The sequence below is a fragment of the Mustela putorius genome, unplaced genomic scaffold (assembly GCF_011764305.1).
Source record: "Mustela putorius furo isolate JIRA1106 unplaced genomic scaffold, ASM1176430v1.1 tig00000224_pilon_pilon_pilon, whole genome shotgun sequence".
In the NCBI taxonomy this organism is placed as follows: domain Eukaryota; kingdom Metazoa; phylum Chordata; class Mammalia; order Carnivora; family Mustelidae; genus Mustela; species Mustela putorius.
This window is the reverse complement of record NW_025421321.1, coordinates 19,088,507-19,114,282: the sequence shown is the minus strand read 5'-3', so window position 1 is coordinate 19,114,282 and position 25,776 is coordinate 19,088,507. Positions and strand designations below refer to the sequence as shown.

Below are 25,776 nucleotides of genomic sequence, written 5' to 3'. Positions count from 1 at the left end.
CTTTGAGCCTCCCGGCAATCCAAGAAGTGGGCAAGGTAGAAGTCCATGCATTTGCAGCAGTACGCTGGCCTTGCCTGTAGTCCCTGAGTACGTGGCTCTCCTCACAGGAATGTGCAATGGCCCTACAAATTGGAGTATTCTGGGTGTACAGCAAAGGCTGGCTGACTGTCCTGATGACCATATGAATGTTCATTTTTAGAAGTAATGACAGCCATGTACATAGTAGAAAGGACTGGTGTCTGCCCTTTTCTCCTCTATCATTTTGGATGCCAATTGGCCAATAAATAAGAACTCATTCATTCAGTCTTTCAACAATCATGTATTGGGGTCCTACTATAGTCTAGGCTTTGTAGTAGTTATTGGATATACAAAAGATGCCAAGACAGATGAAGCCTCTGCGCTTGTGGAACTTACATTCTAGCTGAAGAGATAATGTTCAATAACGTTAGGTGGTGTTCGTGGTATAAAGAAAGATAAAGTAGGACAAGTAGGGAATAATGTTTTAAAAAGGTGGTGGTTGAGAAAGGATGGAGGAGATGGCCTTGTGAGAGAGATAGGAGACATCCATGGACAGATCTCAAGGAGCTCAGTCTTTTGTGGAGAAAAGGCTAGCTAGCACCCATTAACTCCTGGCAATAACACATCTATCTGTAGAGCTGTGTGGTCCTTGTCATAAACAAGAGGACTGACCCCATGCTTCAGGCTGGAGGAGTCAGGGGAAGTGTCATGTGGGTAGGCAGCACTTAGCTGCAACCTAAGGGGTAAATAAAATTTGGAAAGATAGAAAAGAAGGAATTTCCTGGAGTGGGGGGGGAGAGATGAGCAAATACATAGAAGGTAAAAGGATCATGGAACAGGCAGAGGAGGGGGAGAAACTGAGTCCCAGCTACAAACAAGACACACACTGAAGAGTAGGAATGCATTAGGATAGACTGGGTTTGGTAAGATTAAAGAAATTAAGGCAGGGGAGTTCAGTCCTACTACCATAGTAAAGAGTAAGCTGTAAGAGATTTTAAGCAGCACAGTAACGAGATGACAAGGGTTTGAACTGTACGTTGACCAGGAGCAGAGTACCGACATACACTAAAGGGAGACCTGCTAAGAGGCAACTGCTATAATCCAAGGGTACAATAATGATGGCACCTGGAGGCCTGGGGAGGCATGGTTCAACTGGGGACAGATTTCCAAAGAAGAATCATTGGTATGTGATTTACCTCTAGGTGAGACATGGACCCAAGTGACTGCAATGATTTTTGCCCCTCACTTCCAGTAACCCCCAAAGCCTTCCTTCTCCCATGCCCCCTCTAAGCACCTCACACATAGAACCATCCTCCAGATGGGACCAGAAGTCCTTTTACACAGGGGCTGGTGCTTATTGGAAATAAATTATTAGCTATCTCCCTGGCTGTCAGTGTTGTAAGGATCTAAGGATGTTGTCATGGCGACAAAAATGGGCACAATGGAAATTATACAATTGCTTCTTTTATCAGTTAGGTGTCTCGCAGAGCCAACTATGCCTGCCATTGTCAATGCTAGGAAAATATGGTCAGATTTTTCTTCTGAAATGCTCAAGTTCAGGATGAGATTTCAGCCTGAGCCTGTCCGCTCAAGGAGGGCAAGAACCTCCGCTTTGCTGAGGGCCTGATCATTAAGGAGGTGATGCTTTCATACTGCTCACCTCCTTTCCTCATTCCTCTAACCTGTTCACTGTGTCTTCTCCTACAAGAAGCCCAGGGATTTTCCCTCAGCAAGCTATTCCTTGATCCATCATGGTACATCAATACGTTCAGGGCTTGATGTTCTTCTTCCTAGAGGAATTTCTGTTTTTAAAAGAGAGGCATAGACAAGGCAATGTGAAACCCAAGGACTGATAATGATGGACTTCAGGCATGGAGGTTTCTGGAGAGAGAGCTAAGTCCCAAAGGATCCACTCTAATAGCACCTAGGCAACCATACTTAACCCACGTGCAGAGTCTCTGAATTGTTTTTTTCATAGGATAGAGCTTCTCATGAAGTAGTTGTGTCCTCACCTCATTTTTTTTTTAAAAGATTTTATTTATTTGACAGGGAGAGAGAGGCAGTGAGAGAGGGAGCACAGCAGGGGGAGTGGAAGAAGAAGAAGCAGGCTTCCTACTGAGCAGAGAGCCCAATGTGGGGCTCAATCCCAGGACCCTGGGATCATGACCTGAGCCGAAGGCAGATGCTTAACGACTGAGCCACCCAGGCACCCCTCGCCCCATTAATTTTTAAATAAGCCATGTCGGTCATCACCAGAAGTCAAATGTACAGACAAGTGCAGCGAGGGGCCGGAGACAAGTCTCAGAAGAGCTGTGTGAAGCTCAGACTTGATTCCTTCCTCAGTGCTAGCACAGCTCCCACTTCTCCCAACAGTGATGGCTGATCCTTTTAGGGCTTAGTTTCTTTTCTTTTTTTTTCTTTTTTTTTTAAGATTTTATCTATTTATTTGTCAGAGAGAAAGAGAGAGAGAGTTAGCACAGGCAGACAGAGTGGCAGGAGGAGGCAGAGAGAGAAGCAGGCTCCCTGCTGAGCAAGGAGCCCGATGTGGGACTCAATCCCAGGACACCAGAATCATGACCTGAGCCGAAGGCAGCCGTTTAACCAACTGAGCCATGCAGGTGTCCCTAGGGCTTAGTTTCTTCATCCACATAATGGACATAATATGCTTAATGAGGTAAATGAGAAGAGGAAACTGGACTACACATCCTCTAAGATCTCTTCTAACTCTCAAGTCTAAACTGTGATCTTCACAAATCTGGGGTTCCCAGTGATGGTGCTGTCCTCAGTTCTGTATATTTAGACCCAGCACGAAGCGCCTTGTACAGAAGGAGAAATGCTCTCTGCAAGATGGGAAAACACAGCTCCCTACAGAACACTGTATTTCCCAGACCAGTCTCCTCTTCCCCAGGATGCATGTGGACCTTTCAAGTACTGAGATCCTCTGGGTACATTAAGAACTTAAAGCAGCTATAGATTTACTCTTAAATTAGGAACAGCAGAAACTCAACTCCTGGAACTAAAGGACAATCATAGGATCCATCCCAGTCACTTCAGTCCCACACACCTGGGCACAGCCAGCCTCAGCAGACTCCGGCAAACACTGGAAGTGGGGCTGAGGCCTACAAGGCAGACTGTACTGGGCAATGCTGGAGCTGGCCTGGGAGGGCCAGATCCCCAGCAGGGGCTGCCTCAGGCACAGGCAGGAGGAGCGACAACTCCAATGGCAAACCCTAATGGCATCAGGCAAAGCGCCACCTCCATGCAAGATGAACCCCTGCCTTATCTTCCATCGCTGCAGTCAGTGTGGGGAGATTTAAAGGCTGTTTGTGTCTTTTGCAGACCCTTTTACATTTGCAGTTATCCCTGGGAGATGTCACAGATGCTTAAGAAATTAGAGCTAACACAGAATTCTCCCTAAGGATTAGGGCAGCCCATGGAGACTAGGATGGGCAGAGGAGTCTGGGGAGGGCAGCAGGGGCAGGCTGGACGATGACAGAGGGAGGGCGACACAAGAGAATTCTAGTTACCAGATTCTGTGCTACTCCAAGGTGGGGACTAGGTTGTCTTCATAGCTAGATCCCCAGGTCTGGGCATTAAAAACAAAAACAAACAAACAAAAGAAAAAGAAGGCACTCAGCTCTGCATTTTTCCTTATAGAGTATGTTGGCTGTTCAGGTCTCATATACCTGGTTCTCGCCTCCCTCTAATAGATGTTGAAGGACACACTTTTCCTTTGTTGCCCTCATTTATCTCATCTACTTTCTCTTTCCCAATGTGTGTTCATAGGCTGTCAGCTACAAACAAAGGCATGAGAATGTAGGCATGGTCTAGTGGAAAGGCCCCGCTGCTCCCACACTCTAGACATGCCCATCTGAGAAGATGGCTCCCCCACACATGGGGTACAGAAAGAACACAGCCCAGGGGACTCACCAGCCAGCAGATGAAGTGGCTCAGGACTAGGGAGCAATGAAGTGGCAGAAAATGCAAAGTAAGGGATTCATTTCTGGGCCCCCCACAAGGCACGGGGTTTGCGCATAGTAGGTTCTTCATGAAAATGCAGGTCTGAGTTTGAACCAGTCTGGGTAGGGAAAGGGAAGGAGCTTTAGAGGAATATCTGAGGCATTACGGAGTATGAATGCCAAAGTGACAAATGCTCTAAGGAAGAATATCTTCATTGGTAGCAGACAAAAATGTTCTGTTGTGGTTTAATCATGAGTTTACTCATAGTGAACACCCTGCCCCCCAAAAAAAAATGCTGAGTTCAGGAGGTGGAGAGCTCCTCCCTCACCAGTTTGGGTTTCAAAGCTAGCAGTGCAAGGAAGAGAGCAAGATGTTTAGGGGGCTATGGAGAAGAAATCAGGTACCCCCCAACAAAGGTCACCCATTAAGGTTTCTCTGGACAAGGAACAAACCACAGGAGTCAAGTAGACACAGAGTCACTCGTCAGGACACCAAGAAGAGCCACAGACCCAGGTTCCAGTCCTGTCAGTGGGAACTTGTAAGCAAGCAACTAGACCCCTCTGGGCCTCAACGCAATGAGGAGAGAAACCATGTTCCTCTCTCCTTCTAAAAGTTGTCATAAAGAAGGAAAGGCAGGGAGAAGACGAAACACGTAGGAGACTGCTTTTAAAGTTTAAAGCAGCAACAAGAGCAAGAACTGCTAACTCGAAGAGGTTCTGATGGATGATACGGGGGCGGGTAACAGGAATCCTAGCATAAAAAGAAAGCATTTGCACTTGGTGTAAGTTGATACAGTCTTACAAAAGCGCTGAGAGATATTTTCTGATGACTCCATGTTATGGGTGGTTAATTTGAGGTTCATAGATGGTGACTGAATTGCCCAAACTCAGAAAATGGGATTAAGAAACAATCCTGGGACATGAAAAATAGGGAAATTAGTGTTTATTGAGCATCTATTCATCTCATCGTCCCATCTTCCCAAAATAGTATGTGTGTATCTTGCCCAATTGACAAATGAGGATTTTGAAACTCAGAGATTATGTACTTGACAAAATGGAAGCCAGAAATGTCTGACTCCAACCCAGTTCATCCCACTTTCTGGCACACCACAGCGGGGAAGGTGTAGAGCACAGATGAAGCCAACATAATGTACTCGGTGTTCTGAGTAAAACATTGACACCTTATTAATGTTTGCCATGTGGAACTTGTGATCATCTACTCAGGCTAAGTCAGAGTATACCTAAGAAATAGCTTCCTAAATAATTAATGTTAGAAATGAGTTGTGAGGAAGGGTGTGCAAACTGTTTAAAATATTAACTCTTTTGTGACTCCCCTATGTATTTTAAAAGTAACTGCTTGCCACAAATTGGTAGTTTGATTAAAGTTATTCTTACATTGGCATCCAAACAGATCCCAAAAGGTTGCCACTTGGCAATGCTCTATTGGCAGTGAATCTAACCTAGAGAGAACTTTAGGTTTTAAAAGTCCTTTATGTAGCCAATGTGCTATAATGGAAAGAACATCACAGGAAAAGCATAGGAGCCAGAGTGCTGAGTTCAGATGCCATTTCTTCCACTTTCTAGCAGACAAGCCAAGAAAACAGAGGCTTCAAAACTTTCAGTTACCCGAAAATGGAGCTAATACTACCTTTCTTCTAGAGTGTGGGCAGGACTAAAGGATTTCAATACAGGAGGGCCTTTAAAATGTTGCCTAACCCTTGCTAAGGTAATTGGTAAGTTTTAACTATGATTCTTTCTGGCTTGAGTCTAGAAATTTGAGTGATTTTTTTTATACTACCTGTGAGCACTGTAAGATGAGAATCATAATCATGCTCATTTCAGAGACTCACTGCCAGGTCACATGTGATAACATACAATAGCTTTGTGAATCATATGTGCTACACAGGTATAAGGCAAGGGCTTTTCCAGTCTTCCCTTCATCAGAGAGGCCCGGGTCAGAACTGTGACCTATGTTACTTCATAGGTCTTCAGTTACTTCCCCAAAAGTAGTCCTCTGGTCTACTGTCACTGTAGCCAGCCTCTCACTTGGCCTGAGTCAGACACTGGTCACTACGTCCCCCCAAGCAGGAAACTGCTATGAAACTACCACACGGTCTACTTCAAGTTCCTTTCTCAACATACATGAGGCAGCCAGCACTGCCCACACTTGTTCATGGAGGGGCAGGGGAAGGGCATATTCACAATCATCCCCAGAAGCCCTTCTCCCAAGGTCTCTATACCAGTTTCCTGTTCAGTTTGCATGAGAGGTTAAGAACTATGTAACTGGAAGGTAGCATCTCTCATCCCTTGGTGTCTCAGGCAAAACCAACATGAATATTCTATTTCACCGAGATGTGCCCTAGCTAAGGATACAAAGGTATCCTACAGTGTGCTCAAAATTGAAAGCACAAAGAACATCAACAGCGACAGCTAGCTGCACAATTAGCCCATCAGAAACTTTTTAACATTCAGGCCTGTTTTGTCTATTATTTTTCTTCAGTTTAGTTCTCTTGATTCAATTTGCCACTAAAGCACATGATTTCTTTGTACCCACCCACGGTACCTTTAGAGGTTAATTGTTGGGCTGAGAGCATGAGTCTTATTACGTGGCAAACATATCTATACAGTTACAGAGGAGTTACTCTGAGTCTCTTACCTTCTTCAGATGCAAGTAGAAAGTGAGCCAAAGTTCACTTGACATAATGATCCCTACTTGGGTTCAGCTAACTTCCTAGAATGGCTTCTAGAACTCAGAGAAACATTTTGCTTACTAGTTACCAGCTTATCATAAAGGGATATAACTCAGGAAGAGCTAGATGGAAGAGATGCACACATAGGGCAAGGTGTGGGGAAAAGATTCAGAGCTTCTGAGCCTGCCACTCTCCTCACATCTCCACCAACCTAGAACTTCTGCACAAGGAAACGGGACAAACATGAAATATTTGTTTATTATAAATTACAGTATCATGGCCCTCATGAAGAAACCCTCCCGGGCCTTTAGTTGAACACATTTCCAGAGGTAAGGAATGGAGTGCTTAGCTATATAGTCCATTCATTCATCTGTGGGCAACCTTCATAATGAAGGACCATCAGTCATTATGCTAAACCTGATAATGTTAACAGCACCAACTTTATAGAGTCAGAAAGAGGTGGATTTAATCTCTAGCTCTGCCCTCCTTATGTGTGGCTTTGTGAAAATTACTGGACCTCTATCAGCTGAGCCTCCTCAGCTCTGATATGAGGATGGTAATGATACCTGTCTCCGCAGGTAGAGAAGAGGAATAAATAAAACGATCAATGTTAAGTGCTTGGTGGTGCCCGGTGCATAGGAAATGTTCAATAAATGTTGACCATTATTATTATTAATCCTATACCTATCTAGAGCAACACAACACTAATCTATTACCATTTCCATCTGGCACCCCTTCAGAATTATAGGCTTTTCTTTCCAAGCAAAATATCCTACACATTGAACAATATGGTCTTGCTTCCTCACCCCATCCCAGAAAAAAATAAGGCAAGCATGCATCCCCAAATAACCTTATTTACAAAGTAGATACATATATGATTGCAGTATTAATGTATACATGACAAAATATATGCAAAAAAATATTTTAAAGCATGAAACCAAGATGAATATAGGTTTTTACGTCTTGTCTCATTATATATATTTTATATGACACAAAAAGCCTATTTTGCTCCAAGTATAATAAAAATATTTTAGAGAAAGCAATGTCCTAGGATATGCTTCATTATTTTTTAATCCTTTGTTTTACACTGGAAAAGCAATTCACAGGTTGTATCAATACTAGATTTCAGGGGCTGTCAAAGCTGAAAACCAAGTATCACTAAAATAAGTAGATCTCAGTGCTCGCTTCGGCAGCACATATAATAATAAGTAGATCTCAGAGAAGACAAGCCTACAGCAGTACTCTGAGTCATCAGACTCAGTGGTTCAACCCTATACTTTCATGCTAATGTTTTTATGACATTCAGCTAGGAAATTTTCTTCCCTAATGTCAATCAGATGTTCTTACAAACTACCTACAAGGTATTGCATTTTTATATTTCCAGTGAATGTGTTCAAAACCCAATGAAAAAGCAAACAGGTGAGAAAGTTGTGTTTCCATATTTTTTAAAATGTATAATATGAGAATTTTAATGATGACATGCATCATTTTTTGCAATAAATGAACTATTTCCATTCTTTTTTTTCCCCAGATGATCTCTACATAGCATAGATTTCTTTCAAATGCATTGTTTTCCCCCTCATTACTAATATATCATCTTTTCCTTAAAAAGACAAATCAAATGTGCCTAATTTTAAAAAATATCTGCTCTGTAGCATATTTCTGAAGTCATTTGTTATCACAGAAAATAACCAATTTGGATTGCTTGTATTTTTGTTAAAAATAGTCGACTAAGTCTTCAATTTTGTCAACTCTTTGCAGTAATTTTCCTTGAGATGACCCACAAACCTCTAGGTGATAATACGATCAGGACCCAGAAAGTACACAGAATCAGACACACAAGAAAGTTGATTCAGGCACAATTATCAGAAGTAGCCGAAGGAAATTAGAGGAGGGACCAAGAAGAATCTGGGAAATGTAGCTAGAGCTTCCTGGTGTTGCAAGAGGGTAAAAGGACATTCGGGCAGCAGATATCAGACCAGTCCGCTCTGGCATCATGGAAGTCCCACAGTGACAACTCTTGACCCAGACGTGGAAATGGCATCTCAGTACCCAAGAGAACTGACAAAAACAAACAACCAAACAAACAAGACATGGTCTAGGTCCTAGGGGAACCAAGAAATCAGGAATGGTCTCAGTGCAACTGGAATACAAGGCTGGAGAAAGACCAAGAACAGTGCCTGAATATGGTGCTAAGGTGTCGTGTAAGGAGTATCAGGACAAAGGATCAGAGTCACAGAGACATCAACTAACACTCTTAAAACCACACATCTTAAGAAATGGTACAGGTAGGACTTGAACCCAGATCCTCTAGCATTGGAGATGCTAGTTTCAAAATCTTTGCTCTCTGCCCTAAGAGGATCAGCGACTGATTATTAAGACAGGATATTAGGTCAAAACCGAATATGCGGCCACATTAACAGGACTGAGCTATTTAAAATCCTGATGTTGGGCTCATATATTCTCCACCACTACCACCCATCCTGGATTACTAAGTCTATTTTCCATGGAGGCTGAGGGGAATTTAAGCTGAGTATAAGTTTAATGGATCCAGTTCTGAAGTTACAAGACAGGGGAGCAGGAAACTAGGCGCTCCACTATCTCTTGTAATTCCCTACACAAAGTCATTGCACAGAAAAACTGAGGCTCTGAAAAAGCAGCTAAACTACTCAGTATTATCCAGATGGTAAGAGGAAAGGCATTCAAGTCCAGGGTCCCTAATCGTAAGTACAAGTCCTTTTTCTCTGTACCACAGCTTCTTATACACTGCCATCTAACTCCAAGATTGTGGAATTCTACACCTAATCAATCCAGTACACGTTAGCTAACTGGCATCTTATATAGTGAAGTATGTAAAGATGCAAATTCTCAATTGGTAAGACTGCAGTAAATAGAAATCTCCATATAAGTGAACCCCAGGTAAGAAATCTTTTCATGTGTTAACCAAGCACAGTCTACTCTCCTGCTTATCTGTTAGCAGATGACTATCTTCTCCCAGAGTGGTCAGGAGGAGAACACTAAATAATATAATTACATATGTAAAATGAAAAAAAAAAAAACTCAATTAGGTGCAAACAAATTCCTTATCATGGTAAAACAACTAGAAAGTAGAAAAAGAAGTTCAAGTTCAAACACTCAGCTTTAGCTTCTAGGAAATGTGCAAAAATTAATAGACCCCTAACCTAAACCCATAATCAGCAGTATACCCTTCCTAACTCAAATCTGCCTAAAGCCTCTCAATGGGCCTTCCAGTCCCTGGCATGAACTCTATTTCAGCCTCTGTTCACAGGTTAAAAGAGCTGATTTGCACAGTCTCAGAATTGATCATTCCCTGCCATAGTGGATTTGGGGTGAAATACAGATAAAGAATAGCCTTCTTGGCCAGCATGTGTGATGGAGAGGGTCCTTCTTTCCTGACTTTTCTCAGTTCAGTTATGCAGTAGGGTCTCAACTACCACTCGGTTTGTCCTGACCAAACGACCACTACGAAGCCCAGTGTTATGGGATGGTAAAAACATGGGCTACCTCTGCTCAGAGAACCCCCAAGTCATACTTCACCTTTAAGCACCTTAAAGTGATTTCCAGTCACTTACCCATCAAGTCCACATTCCCCTACATAGCTGTAAAATCCTTAGCATACTACCTCCTCCTTACCTTTCTGTTCCATCTTCCTCTGTTCCCCCATGGCCCTCCCATGAATGAGCCATATGCATTCACTTCTCTCATTCAGGCCAATAAAGCTCTATACTCACTCAGAAATCTGGTTTTCTTTTCTTTCTACAAGAAGCCCGCCCCGACTCTTCCAACCCACATTGTTCTCCCCTTCTCTGAATTCTTAAGACACTCAGTGAATAACAGAGTTTGCACTACACCAGTCTGAGTATTTCATCTGTACCAACCCAAACTCACTTTCTGAAGCTGGGGGATGATCTTTGGTATCCTCTCTTGGATGGGACAGAGGCTGTATGGAAGGAAGACATACGGTCCAAAGCAATACAAGTAAGAACACACACGGTTTTGGAGACAACAAATCACCAGCACTTTTGAAGATTAATAAAAACACTAACAATGTTTACAATGATGAGCCTCAGAGCTCAGAGTTGTGGGGTCACCTGTCCATAAAAGGCAAGTATAGCACTTGCTTCGGCAGTATATACTACAAGACAAGTGCATTATCTCATTACGCGGCAGCACACAGTGGGAATTGTTCCCAGCAATAGAAGGAACCTCACTAAGGTCACCCCAACAGAAGTGGAGCCCATTTCCATTACGGTAACCTAAACATTAGTGACAGTTCAGCATGAAAGTTGTTAACACCAGCTCAGAACACACAACTTGCTGTTGAGAGGGCTAACTGGAAGTTTTCTTTAGAAAATCCTTTTGCAGAACTTAAATTTGCTGACATTTTACCCTCAGGCCTTTCCTGTTTTTGAAGATAAACCACAGTTGAGTGAATCAAAATAATTTTGCAGCAAACAGTCATTTGACCAAAGCAAACCCATTGAGACATAGAGCTCCTGGGTTATTACCCACTTCCAGCCTCCATCAGACATGAATTTATTGATCAAAGGGGAAAAATGAATTGAAAACTAAGTGTTCATCCGAACTCCATTTCCTGAGTTATCTTGGGGTTATGGAGAGTCTTAGCTATAAACTTATCACCAATAATCCAGCTCACTAGATGGTCACTAGATCTTCTTAAGTGTCTTAAACCTAGCACTACTGGAATAATTTGAACCATTTTGCTGTGTGTTTTCTATAAAAACCAAAGATTTCAATGTGCAACTATAGACATTTATAGATATCCTGTAAGTTTTGTGGCTTCAGAAGCTCATGCTACTGATATTAAATAATGTACTATTCTCATTGACAATCAAAATTCTTCCCTCTTTCAATGTTGTAAAAGTCATAATCATTCATTAAGAGAGAGAGAGCCAGGTTACTATCTATATTATGTCAAATCCATCAGGTGTGATGAACACGGGTAGTGAATGATTCCTTTTCTATGCTCATCTCTAAATAGCACATAGCACATTGCCTGGCCTGAACAACATCAAGCATATTATATGTGCCAACCACTGTGCCAACACTGAATTTTCAGGAAAAACATGATTTTTGCACTCATGCCATTCACAATCTAGTTGAAGAAACTGATACTGAATAAACACAAAGTGTATACTTTAGAATTTTGATGGGTGCTAAGAAGAAAAAATGCTAAAAAAGACATGATTATACTGGGAATAAATCAGAGGGCTTACTTTAAGCTGGCAGTTGGGGAGTTCTTCACTGAGAAAATGACATTTGCAGTTGACCCCTGAAGCATCGGTTGAGAGGGACTAAGCAAGGTGTGGGTGGTAAGCCTTCCTTAAAAAGCATGTGCGAATGCCAATTTAGTGTATTTGAGGCAATGAGTGAGAGCCACAGATGCTACAGGGCAGGGGGAAGATGGCATGAGATAGGGTTCAAAGAGTAAGAAGTGCAAATTTTACAGTGGCATCAGTAGTGTTGGAAGAAATTGTATGCAATGAGGAAATCTTTTGAAAATGGAGTCAAAGAGGATTTTGAGGTGTATTGATATTGGGGAGTGAGGGTGAAGAAGCCAAGTTTAACTGTCACATTTGTAACACACAATTGATAGATGGTAGTGCTATTTATGAGGAAGAACTGAGGAGGAACAGTTTGGTTGAAGTGAAGAGGGAAAGAAATGTAGTTTGCTATGCATTCAGAAGAACATATAAAGAAACTCTAATTAGAGATGGACTAGAGCAGTCAGAAGTCAAGTATGAACCTAAGAGTCGTCAACATACTGGTAGTGCTTAAAGCAATTGGAAAGGAGATCTTCCGGCAAGATTATAAAGAAAAAAGGCAAAAGGTTCAGAGTGGGGGCGGGGGGCAAAAAGAAAATAAAAAGGAGTAAGAGGAACAACAGAAGAGAGCAAAATGACAGAAACTAACAGGAAAGGGGGAAAGTACTGAATCCTCCTAAAAGATGTTTAAAAAAGAATTTAAATTGCTCATTAGATTTATTGGTTATGGATTGGTACATTTGGCACATAATAAAGTAGTTTTGGTGGAGAGACATACCAGGAAGAAACTTGGGAGGAGGCTGAGGGGAATGGGATAGAAGAAAATGAAGACAACAGATACAGACAGCTCTTTCTAGAAACTTTACAGTAAGGGAAAAAAGAGAAACAGAGCAGGCTAGGCTGCAACTGAAGACAGGTTTGCAGAGTAACGGGTTGCCATCAGGGAATCTATATAAATGCAAGATTCAGTGCAAGCTGGTATTTGTCTTAGCCTAGGCACTCTAAAACATGTCTGAGGAAGGACTTACATGGGAGTAATTTATTTTTATACCCCAACCCAGAGAAAGCGGTTGGATGACTAAAGAGAATAAAACAAAGAGGGAGAGCCAGCTCAGGAATTTATCATCAGCTCACCACCACCAGTAAATGGGGTTCAGTCATGCTAGAGTCCCTCTTAAGTGTCATTTAGGATATATTCAGAATTCTTCACCCAAAGAATGGAAGAGAGGAGTTGATCACTAGTCAAAAGTCACTGTATGGTGTATCAACCTCTTTGCACTGCCTGATTTGTACATGCCTCTGAATGGTAGAGCAGATTCATTTGAGCGCCCCACTCAGATGTGGCAGAGAAGTCCAAGGCAGAAAATGAGACAATCAGTATAACTCCAACCAGTATCTGCCAAGTTAAGTCTGTATGTAACTAGTTGCTATGGTAACAGCTAGAGTAAAAGATGGACCAAGAGGATGTGAAGCAGAGCACAAAGGTGTCTGATAGAATGTCTACCTTGATATTCATGCACTCCACATCTTTTCCAGGCTAGAGAGATGAAGCACATTATGTCTAGTTCATGACAGAGTTGGCACGTAGGTTCTACAGATTCCTGGCCTCAAGACTTCCCTGTGTCAGTTTAAGATTAATTACTCTAGGTAGCAGTGACACTAGAAAAATAAATTAACTGATTAATTTTTATTTTTTCTTGGTGACAGATTCAAGCAATGTTTTAGAAACATCAACCAATTAACTCAATATTTTATGTTCACATACTACATTCAAAATCTGAACATAGTCATATAGATTGTCAGAGAATATTAAATATGGCCCTTGCTTTGGTATCTCATTAAGGGAATAGTATTTAGACACACGAGAAGAGATCTAAAAATAGCAGATGATTAGATATGATTAAATAACAAATGGGCAATAGGACTGTGTCAAGCTAGTATATACTTATTTATGGCCATGTTTCTGTTTAGAATGAGTAGAATCTCAGAGATTTGGAGAGCAACTACGAAAGCCATTTGTTTTGGTAGAAACATCAAACCCTCAGTATTAGCAGAAACCATATCTGGGTAGACAAACTAAAGGTGATTTTACTTTCTTCTGTAAATGCTCCCATACTTTCTTTAATTCTGACAATAAACATGTATTACTTTTATATTCAAAGAGTATTTTTTACATAACCAGGGATGTGCAACAACTAGAACATTCATATATTGCTGATGGCAATGCATAATGGTGCAGCCACTTTGGAAAACAGTTCGGCACTTTCTAATAAAGTTAAACATACATTTACCATACGACCCAGCAATCCTGCTCATAGGTATTCACACAAGATAAAAAAATGTTCTCTCTCTCCCTCTCATATGCACACACACATGCATATACACATGCTTACACACCGCCATCACCACCACAAATGTTTAAAGCAGTTTTTTTAATTATTACAAAAACAGGAAACAAACTACATGTCTTTCAATGGTGAATGGGTCTGCTCTGGTGCATCCATACAATGGAATACCGCTCAGCAATAAAAAAAAAAAAACAATGAATTATTGATATATACAACATGATGGAAGACTGTCAAATGCATTAAACTGTGTGAAAGCAGTCAGATTCAAGAAGTTGCATAATACATAATTGCATTGCTATAACGTTTTGGAAGAGGCAAAATTATAGGAACATAACTGATCAAAACAGAGGAGGACCAAATCAAGGGCTGCTGAGTAATCAAAAGAATTGACCAAGATGGATTCTATGTAGTTCATTGAGAACCAAGAGGGAACAAAATCTGAGAACCATTAGAGAAGCCACAGGCAGAATTCACTGACTCTGAATATAGAAGCAAAGATAGCACAGTCTATTCTAGAATCATAAACCCAAAAGGACACACGAACCTTCACATTGTTCACTTGTACCATGGAACATTCTTTAGATTGCAAGTGATCAAGACCAACTCTGGCTTGAGTAAGCCACATAGAGAAGAAAAATGGTGGTGAGGAGCTATTAGGATTCTGAATAACTCACTAGAGGGAAACTCTCATGTGCCTTGAAAATCTTCACCATTGCTGTGGCAGCAAATTTCAATCAGCTGGAGACAGGTGCAACTGGACATCATCTGGCCCAGCCTTGCAGACCTCTCATTTCCTGTGCTGGGTCTCCTCACTCACTGGGCACTCATTCAGCATGTAAGCCATTAAGTAGGGAGTTAACCCCATGGAAACACATCTGACCAATAGGAATAGTAGTCCATGACTAAATGTTTCCTCTTCTTTCCCATTCAGAGCAACAGTTCTGAGATCCATTTTGATAGTCTCCTAAATCAAGTGTTTGGCATTAAGTAACCAGTCGCAGTGGCCAACTCAACAACTTATCTTTGTATTGATTAACTTTCTTCCCCGTTTCATTACTTGATGTCACAAACTCTCTAAACTCATTATCAAAGATGCCATCTACAGGCTGGGCTTCATCTCAGTCTCTGCTTCCTGAGGAACCCAGATGAAGATAAGCAGACCTTGGGAAGGATCCATTATAGCTCTGGACATTTCAGCTATAGAAATTTATGGACTATCTCTTAAGGGTGACAGCATCAATGGATTCAGCTCTAATCAACTTCTAACCACTTCCCAGGAGACCGTCTAATTCACCAGAATTAGGTTACATGCATATTCTGGGGTCAGAGCACATGGAACCCCATGCTCTAATATCAACAGAATCACTTGGATTGGGGAAGGGGCAGTTTTCCAAAGACTACAAGCGATAATTTAGGAACATTTTGTTATCTAGTCACAATTCACCTTTGGATTGTGTTAACATTTTTTTTTTTTTTTGTGCCCAGTGTTCCAAAATTCATTGTTTATGCACCACACCCAGTGCTCCATGAAATATGTGCCCTCAATACCCACCATATCTTATAAAAAAAAAAAAAGATAAAAAAAGTTTTGAAAAGTTTTGTGCATTGTGTCAGAAGTGTAAGTTTCTTTTCTCTAAGGAGTCAGTATACCATAGCAATTGTTAAGATAGCCAGGTTCATTTTTCCCTCATTTTAATTTTCTCCCTCTCCAGGTTAATATCCAACACGGGTATTAAGCACTTGCCAGCTGTTCACAAGATTCAATCTCTCCAAAAGGTTCTACTGTAAGTTTTTCCTTGAGACTTGACCTACTCAGTAGATGTCTTGCCCAATGGCCTCAGGGCCTGTAATATGCATTATTTGATGTATATCCGCCAAGGAGGTCACTCTGGGTAAGCAGAGGAGGAAGGAAGGCAAACAGGAAGGATCCTTGGGTTTTACAGGAAAGCCAGCTAAGCTCAGTTTGAAGACAGCAGCCTCCTCAAAAAGACCATTATCAACAGAGGAGTCTCCTTTCTTCACCACTCAGTGTTTAATATACCTCCCTCCTAAAACTACACCCCTCACCCCAGACTTGCACCACCCTCGCCTCTTCCCTCCTGAATTCTCATATTACCCTGGGCATAAAGAAACCAGCTGACAAGTTCACACTGTTAGCAAGATAATCTATTTGCCTTTTCTCAAGACATCTGCATTTTCAAAGAGGAGGAAAAAAGACAGTGTGTAATGCCATGTTTACTTTCAATAATGAGATTGTAAGAATCTGGACAGAACCAAAAGGAAATGGTAAAGAAGGGGTATAGAGAGCTAAGGAAAAGGGGGAAGAAAGGGGAGAGGGGGAGGGAGGGGAAAAGATCTCTCAACATTTCTCAAATTGTTCTAGGCAGTTTACTATACCTATATACAGTGTATTTGTTAAATCTGACCATAGGGAAGCTTCATGGGAGCATGAGGGACATAATCTAAAAAAAATTAAAAAAAAAAAAAAAGATTTTCTCCATTGCTCCATTCAGGAAAAGAAAAATCAATGATAAAACTTTTCTGTGACCCAAGGGGAACAGAAGGAAGTAAACTGGCTGGAAGAGGGGGACTGAAATGGGAGGAAGCTGAAGGTCCAAGTACGATGAATGGAGAAGTTCCATATGTAGGTAAAAGGTCAGTGTGACTGGCTTTGTCACAGTGAGCAGGCAAGGATAATAAAGGAACGTATCAGAATCTTAACACGCTGAAATTAGCTACGAAAATGTCCAGACACAAGAGAAGAGGAGAAACTGTCAGCAATTTCATTTTTAGGAACGGATATACTGAAGATAAACTCAATGTCATTTATTTCCCTAACTTTGAACTCATCATCTTTCAGAACACTAACCGTTCCAACACTGCCTCAGCTAAAGACCATATCTTGCCCAGGAAGCTAAGCATGTGGAGGTTATAGGAGTGGAGGTGGCATAAAGACCTAATATATTTGTACTTTCTTCTAGAGACATTCAAGATAATATCAACATCCACACAGTTGAAAGAAATTCTTTCATGGGACTGAGTTATGAAAGTATGATTTTGTAAGTAAAGAAAAAACTCCAATGGAGTAACATTTGGTTTCTGATTTAATCATCTCTCATAACAGGATGCTCCTTTTGTGTTTGGGTAACTTTGGCATTACACCATTTAAATTTCTCTCTGCTTCAGTATTTTTCTCTCATTCCCCATCTTTACATTTCAGAATCACAACATGGAGTCATGTTAATAATTTATGATTCTGTGGTGCGATTCAAATATTTAAAATTGCTCTTTAAATGATGGTCTCCTGCAATGCAACATCTGTTCTGAAGGACAGAATAACTCATGCATCAATAAAGCTAGTTATTGCCTGGCAAGGCTTTTGTTGCCCAAAGAAAAAGACCAAGGAGGAGGCTGAATTCGGAAGATATTCCCTCATAACCATGCCAAGCAGCTCCTGTTCAACCCCATGCTGGGCGTAAGATGACTTCTCTTTTTCTTGGAACAATTACATTTTTTAATGAGCTTGAGTTAGTCCCTCTTATTTTGAAGAATGTTTTCAAATGCACTCTGTGCCAATAATGGACTACTTCATCGTCATTCATACTAGTATTCTGTGTGACAGTTCATCCACTGCCCAAGATGGCTAAGAAAGAGAAAGCTTGGGGCTACCCAGGTGTTGGCAGGGTCTACAAAGTTAGGGAAACAGAATGGCATTTGGGAAACTGGTAACCACCATTACATCTTTAGGAAAAGCATTTTATCCTTCCAGTTCACAAACTGTTGCATTTTTTGAAAAATATACCAGTGTGTGTGTTTAAAATATGCCATTACATAAAAAGGTAAGTTCCAGCCAAGGAAGAATTTCAGTCATTTTCAAAGCAGTAACATGGTTCAGAGACTACCCAGCAGTACAAAAAAGAAAAGAGGGAGGGGGGAGAAACAGTAGAGATGAGGACATGCTGAAGATTAAAGCTAAGCACAGCATTTGATGTAAATTAATTAGAGAGAACAATAGGAAAGGTTTCAAAGAGACTAGCAGAGGCAATGCAAGTATGAAGGAAAAAAAAATTTTTAAATCAAAGGCATGTATTCAGTACATAGTATTAGAACAAAAATTTTAACTAATACCTACTCCTTCTCTTTAATACACTCATGATATTCAGAATTTATGTGCACCTGTATTAGAATGAGTCAATGGGGTAGAGGAAATATGAAAGAAGGGGAAAACAAAAGAAATGAATTAAAATATAAACAGAATGAAAAGTGTACAAAATAAAGGCAATTATCCTAAGAGGACAGAAGGAATAATTTACTCTGACTGGCCTGTAACATGAGGGTTGAAGGAACAGTTAAAGAAGGGAAAGGTGGCTGAGAAAGAAGGTTGTGTCTAAGATGGGGCTTTAACAGGTAAATGGGATATAGCCAGGCAAAAGGCAAGGAGAGGAAACAATCATCAAGTTTATGGAGGTTAAAAAAAGAGGGGGGAGGTGGAGAAAGAGTTTGGGGGAAAGAGGGAATACCTGAGTAACATCAGCTCGCCAGGTTAGAGCACGAATGACAGTGCACGGATTGCCAGGCTACATTATGGAAGGAGACTAGTGATAAACGCCATCAGGTGTACCTAGCCATCCTGTGCATCTTTAAATCTTGCTCTAAACATCTTTAAATATAGTGATTCTAAGTTACTTCATGTTACCATGTGGCAAATCTATTAACAGAGTATTTTATAAAAATACATCATTAAGTAGGAGTCTACAGATATCCTCACAGTTTTCTACTTTGACACACATTCTTTTTGTCCAGATCACAAGACAAAATCACAAGAGGGCAAGGATCCTGATCTAAAGAGGCCTTACCTCTCCCCGGGTGAAGGCAAACCTGAGGAAATAAGAACTTAGGACACAGCTTCACAAACCCAAGCCTACCAAGGAAATGTGCAGATCGTGGCTGTTCTTCTCGGGCTTGTGTTCATGGACACTATGTGGCCCCCCAAAATTTAGAACACACTCTCCCGGAGAGGAGAGCTTTCTTAACGGTCAATACTTCTCAGACCCATCTCTGAAGGATAAATTCACTTTTGTGAGAACAAAATCTATTTTTCTTGACCTCAGATGGTCCTTAATCTATAGATAATGGAATCAGAAAATCCCTGAAGACAGTTTAAGACTCCAGGTGTTCTAGTTGGGGTGACCCATCTGGATGCAGGGGCATCTTTTCCCACTAGGAACACCCAAGTATGCTCAGAAAAAGCAGCACGGCTAAAATGGCACAGAGGACCGAAAGAGTTTTCTGTGCACTGGTACTTTCCAAAATCTTAAGTCCCTTCTCTAAAAAATATTTTATATGTATAATAATAATAATAATAATAATAATGGATTATCAGACACAGACACTAGGCTAGTGACTCAGAGGAAAATGAGCAATAAAGGTCCACCATTTCCCACCCCATCTGAGCCCTTTCCCACGCCCGCCCTGCAACCATAGGGCCTGAATAGGGGAAAAAAACTAGCTATGACCAACCAAAAGAACAGCCTCAATTCAGAAAAAAATAAAATGAGCTTTTAAGTGTATCAGCTCCCACCATGTCCCAGCCATAGGAGAGGCTCACTCCATGTGCATTTCCTCCTTTTCTTAGTTGGGTTCCATCTCACTTGCCTGCCCCAGCTTCTGGAGCCTCCCGAACCTCTACTGAGGCCACAAACACATGAAGAGGAAAGAAAACCATGATCCAGTTATTCTTTAGCTGATGCTTTGCCCAGTTTGTCCTGGTCACTGTGGACGTCGTCATCATCATCAGGCTTTAAAACCAGCACTATATCTCTTAAGAGACTAAGAGTATACATAATAAATGTCAGCTTCTCTCTGATAGTAGTTTGAATGCTATAGCCTAATGTAAACCCCAAGGCCGGAGTTCTAGACATCATTCGTGTATGTGTGTGTGTAATGATCCACTGCTGACACCAAAAACTTCCACCCCTCCCTGTAGGATGGTGTCTGTTGTTTGAGAAGGATCCATGAAGACAAAAGTCTACTTAGGAATTCTTCTAAATCCATCTGTATATTATTTCATCATAGCAAGATCTATTTGCAGGAAATTTATGTACAGAAAAATCTAGTCTACAGAAACATAGGTGGAGCCCACCCAGATTTACCCACACCTTTGTGTTAGATGAAGGGTCAGCCAAATCCAGCCCATGAACTGTACTGCTTTGTACAAGTGAACATTTTGATGACAGGGAACACTGACACTGAACCTAATTAAGCAAGATGGTATCCTGCCCAGAAAAAAAACAAAACAAAACAAAACATGCTTTTCAATAGACATCTATTATTTAAAAAATCAGTATTCTATTTTTAGTTTGGTCAAAACCTTTGTCAACATTGCTTCACACATACCTATATAAAATATCTATGTAGTATTCTCCGTTCTGTCTCTTGGCCCATGAAACCTAAAATGGCTTTTCTGGCCTTTTACGGAGAAGTTTGCCAATCCCTGGGGTTGACTGAAAATCCCAGGAAACTACATCCCACAGATTAGCGGCAGCTGTCGCACCAACTCACTACCAGGGACAGGCTGACAAAGCCGTGAGCAGGAGGGATAGCTGGGGTCCAGGCAGGTAGTTGCAAGGTCAGTGGGAGTGGAGGCGCACGGCAACTCCTTGCCATCAGAACCCACCGACTGGCTGCTGATGTTTTAGAAAGGTTTGCTTGTTCCTGTCTGGATCTCTTTATGTAAACTGGTTTTCGGGAGGAAGAAAAAAAACATACGGTTACTGTCCTGTGATTGTAAGTGTTTCTAGCTACCCATTGCAAGCCAGGAAATACGAGTCTGCAACACGCAGGAGCCTCTCGGGGTCAGCTTTTCAAACACTGTTACTTGTAAACCCACTGAGCCTGACAAGGAAAAGAACCTGACAACAAATCAAGAGCAGGTGGTCAAAGGCTCTTCGGGCTAAGCTCTCCCGACCTTGGATTTTGTTTTTGTTTTCAGATCCATCCAGGAGCACAGCAGTGCGGAGCTGTCCGCCCAAGGTGTCCTTGGTCTCCCCTAACCTGCTCACTGTCCTTTGCACAATCAGCTTGACGGTTCCACATCCAGCCCCCTTCAACCGCAGAGGCCCCTCCTGTTCCCACTCACACTACTGCGCCCTGCCACAGCCCACAGTCTCCGTAATTGATTTCTCTTCCTTTCTGGCTTAACCCAGAGCCACCTCCACAAACCTCCAATAACCAGGTCCCTGTGGGTCACAGGAGATGTTCAGGTTGTCCGACAGCTTAATTAGATCACCTTTTGATGACAAGCAGGCCTGCTGCTATGAGTGAGCATGGGTGAGAAGCTTAAGGCCTTAGAGAAAGGATATAAAATGTTCTTTGTCTTATAAACACTTGTCTAATAATTGCATGATTTCGGTCCTTCAGGATGGGAAAGATCTTTGTCTCATGCCCCCATGGTACCATCTCTATGCACTAACAATGTGCACGAAGACTGTATAGGATCCAGGTGGTAGGCCTAAATGTGCCCTTTCAAAACGAATTTTTCCCCTCTGGATATGTAATACACGCACATAATGCAAACTTCAAACATCACATGAGGTCACACGGTGATAAATCAGCCTCCCTCCCACTCCTGTCCCTGAGCCTTATTGGTGGCATTTTATTTATGCCAATAATCTGCAATGTCTGACCTTGCCCCAGTGCTTCCAATAATGAAACCCCTGTATTGTTTGCATCCGACATTATTGTTTTTTTAATGGGCCTTTTATTTCAGATGGCTGAATAAGAATGGCATTCAAGAAATACACAACTGTGCATTCAATGGAACCCAACTAGATGAGCTGTAAGTAGCCCTGCCTACTCTTCCAGGCCATTTAGAGGGAAATGGCTCTTACAACAGTGATATTTACGTGGCTTTTTGTCTCCCTTCTTCTCTCCTTAACTCCATCCCCAGGAATCTAAGTGATAACAATAATTTGGAAGAATTGCCTAAAGATGTTTTCCACGGAGCCTCTGGACCAGTCATTCTGTAAGTAGCTTCCCCTGTTTCCATGTGCTAGAGATTAACATGTCCAAGTCAGAGGTCAACTTTCTCTAATTCAAAGACGCTTCCCATATAGGGTTGGCAATTAAGGTCAGTCTTGACCTGCGTCATCTACAAAGACTTCCAGGGACAATTTTAGACTGATCTATATCCTGACTTTCAATAACATAACGGCAACTAATATATAATGTGCACTAGCCAAGTCCCAGGCAGTGTTTTAAAAGCTTAAGAGGCATTTCTAATTTAATTCTCATAAAACCTCTGTGGTAGGAGCTATTGTTCTCATTGTAGAGAACAAAAAACTGGCTTCCATGGAGGGATGTTAACTAACTCATCCCAAGTCATGCAAATTTGGGAGCATATATTTAACACCAAACTGGTCTGACTCGAAGCACAGGTTCTTAACCACTCTGCCATACCTTTCTCCCCTGGAAGGGGAAGCACAGGTCTCCTTCTTCACCTTCAACGTCTGGGAGTATGCTCCCCTGAGAGATCCCCAAACACACTTATTTTTGGATCCTCTTTGCCTCGATTGAAATCTCCTAGGGCACCCCTCCCTCTGGTGCTGCTTCCTCACCTCTGTCTCCCATTCTCTTCTCATGGGCCCCTGACCTTCCAGTAGGGTCAGGCCAGCTGCCACCACTTCCCTGACCACCTTAGCCAACAGAGAATTCTTCCTCCTGTGACTTCTATAGCCTTCATGGTGACAGGGACCCCACTCTCCAAGATTTTTTTTTTTTTTAATGTGTTTTCCTGGGCTGTTGGCAAGGCCTACTCCATCTACTGATGAAATATATTGCAGGAAGGAAGGAATCAAGAAGGAAGAAGTTAGATGTAAGAAGAATTAGTGAGCACAGAAATAGACATATGGGAAAAAATCAAGTTTTAGTAGATGATCCATCCATGGTCTGCCCAAGGTCAGTTGAGGCATTTGAGAGCCACTGGACTCCACCTTGTATTTGGCAATCAATATAGGCTCCCACATGTGGTTCCCTCTCTCCTTCCCTCCTATCTGTCAACATCACTTTTCCCTATAATTCAAAAGTTTATCTTCTCCTTCAGGTTGGAACGTAATGTATCTCTAGAACTAGACACACCCTATATGGTAGAGAAGAAACTCCACCAATGGTTACTATTGATGATAGAGCATGTTTGACCCATAGACAGGATTCTGCCTCTTTGAAAAGTACGATTATTCTAGTATGCCTGCCTTCAGATGGACAATATATGCAATAGAAGGAAGTGTCAGCATGATTAAAGCAGAGAAGCCAGAGCAGACTACCTTGATTTAAGACCATTCCTTCACCTCCCTAAGCCTTGGTCTTCTCACAGAATGTATTCTCCTAAGACAGTCAGACAATTACTAAATATACACATTAATACAACAGCTCATGATGTGCGCTACGAAGAACCAGGTAGTTCCCATGCATAATAGAGAGTGCCAGGCATATGGTCCATATGCTCTAATATACCAAGGACTTAGACAAACAGACTTCGAGACAGAGCTGTTCATGTCTCTGACCACAAGAGCAGTTTGTCTGTTTCCCTTACCTGAGAGTCCTAAGGATTTTGAATGTTCCTAAAAAGGCACCTCTGTCTGTTATGGCAAAACGTCGTCTGTGAGGGGACACCTTTCCCTTTGTTACTTGTACTGAGTATACTATTAAAGCATAGCTCCTTAACGCACTCTGCAACCAAGAACATGTGAGTTGGACTAGATCCTCAACTAGCTCATTATCCAGGAACCCAAAATCAGAATTTTAAAGGGACCTGATGGACATCAGACTGCCACTGTAAGTAGCAGAGCTTGGACCAAGAATGGGTCTTCTGCCTTAAATTCCACAGATTCCCACTATATCATGTTGTCTAAAGCACATAAATATGTCTAATCAAACATCTTAATGTTATACAGTTGTCTGCGAACTAAAAGATGGGCGGGGGGGATAATTGTAAGCCCCAGACTCCCAGCCTAAGTACACCAGTAAATGATAAGGACACACAGCACAGAAGCACATCTCCTACAGGAGCATAGGCAGGTCCCAGGCTGAGGCATGGCACCACATGCTCATCTGAGCATCTAATGGAGAACACGGACATGACTCCCTCAGCTGGTCCTGCCACGTATGCCAGCAGGAAGAGGGAGGTCACCATCACAAGCAGCTCACAGGGTCCTCAAGTTACGGGTGCATTTTTCAACCCTTTTACCACAGGAACAGATCTGGCCAGAATAAAGTGAATAACATTTACAGAAAATCCAAAGGAATTATGAAGCACTTACCATGACTTAAAAGGGTAGAGGGTGGTAATACATTCCCACATCTTTTCATTACAATGCATGAGGATATATGTGCAAGAGCCTGGCCAAAAGCCCAGCCTGTGATTGCTAGTCTCCTTCTCCTCTCCCGAGGGCCAAGAGGATTGATCACCTCAACATGAGCCTCCCTTCTTTCTGGGGCTTTCGGGTTAGTCTGTAGATGTCCTTCCAGTCTGTTTGCTCAGCTAGGATTCTATGGCCTATTCTATCTCTTACTCCTACAACCTGATGTGCCAACCTCAGCCAGACCCTGACCTGAGATCTCCTTGCTGGGGTGTGTGCAGAGAAGGAGCCCACCCCAGGTGCTATGGGTTGATGAGTAGGAAGAGGGCAGACTGTGAAGACTGCTTTGCACAGTAGATGCTCGGGCTAGCACTTTGACTGTGCATTGGTGCAGATTCCCATTCCCCCAAATAAGCCTGTTATATGGATGTTTGCATGCAGGAGGTTGACTGGGGAATGCTACTGGAGTATGTGAGAAGTACCTGCTGGGAATAGAATCAGGCTAAAAAGAAAGTTAAACTGCAATGCATTTGCAACAGAAGCCCCAGCTAATCCCATGGGAGTTGTGAAATTAAGATGGCCCTTCAAAGTTGTACTGAATTAAGGCAAGGGGATAGTCCCCCTCCTCAACAATCACATGATACTGACTGATGGAGGCAAATCATGGCTAAGTCAGAAGTCCATTCCAGAGGAGAGCTCAGCTACGAGCAGCTCAGCTGGGAGTGGTTCCAAGCTTGATTATGCATCACAATCACCAGTCATGCTTATAAAACCCTGGAATGTGGATCCCTACCCCCCAGAGTCATACTTATCAGGTCAGGAATGGGCCTGAGAAGCTCCATCTCTAATAATTTGCATAGATAAAGCTGCTGTTGCTGGTCCAGAAAGTTCACCTAGGATCACTGCACTAGAACCAAGTCTGAAACCTGGGAAGCTTCCTCCGGTCTCCAGGGTAGCTCCTCCACAAGCTAACTAGGGAGAATCTTCCTCTCCAACAAGCTCAGCCCTTTGTCCCCAGTACATGCATGCAGAGGATTCCAAGAGAGTGAAGTGAAAGGTGCCCAACCAATGGTAACTCCTTTAATGAAGGCAAAAAATTT

The 25,776-nt window shown here is 42.0% G+C and overlaps 1 protein-coding gene across 2 annotated transcripts in view; it reads left to right on the top strand.

Annotated features, from left to right (window-relative positions):
• FSHR (follicle stimulating hormone receptor) overlaps nt 1-25,776 on the top strand; it is a 163,023-nt gene that overhangs the window by 122,967 nt on the left and 14,280 nt on the right. For both annotated transcript variants that reach the window (XM_045077815.1, XM_004752846.3), the window contains exons 5-8: nt 16,034-16,105; nt 17,303-17,380; nt 22,090-22,158; nt 22,270-22,344. In XM_045077815.1, coding sequence (XP_044933750.1) covers nt 16,034-16,105; nt 17,303-17,380; nt 22,090-22,158; nt 22,270-22,344 — 294 coding nt within the window. The remainder of the gene's footprint in view (nt 1-16,033; nt 16,106-17,302; nt 17,381-22,089; nt 22,159-22,269; nt 22,345-25,776) is intronic.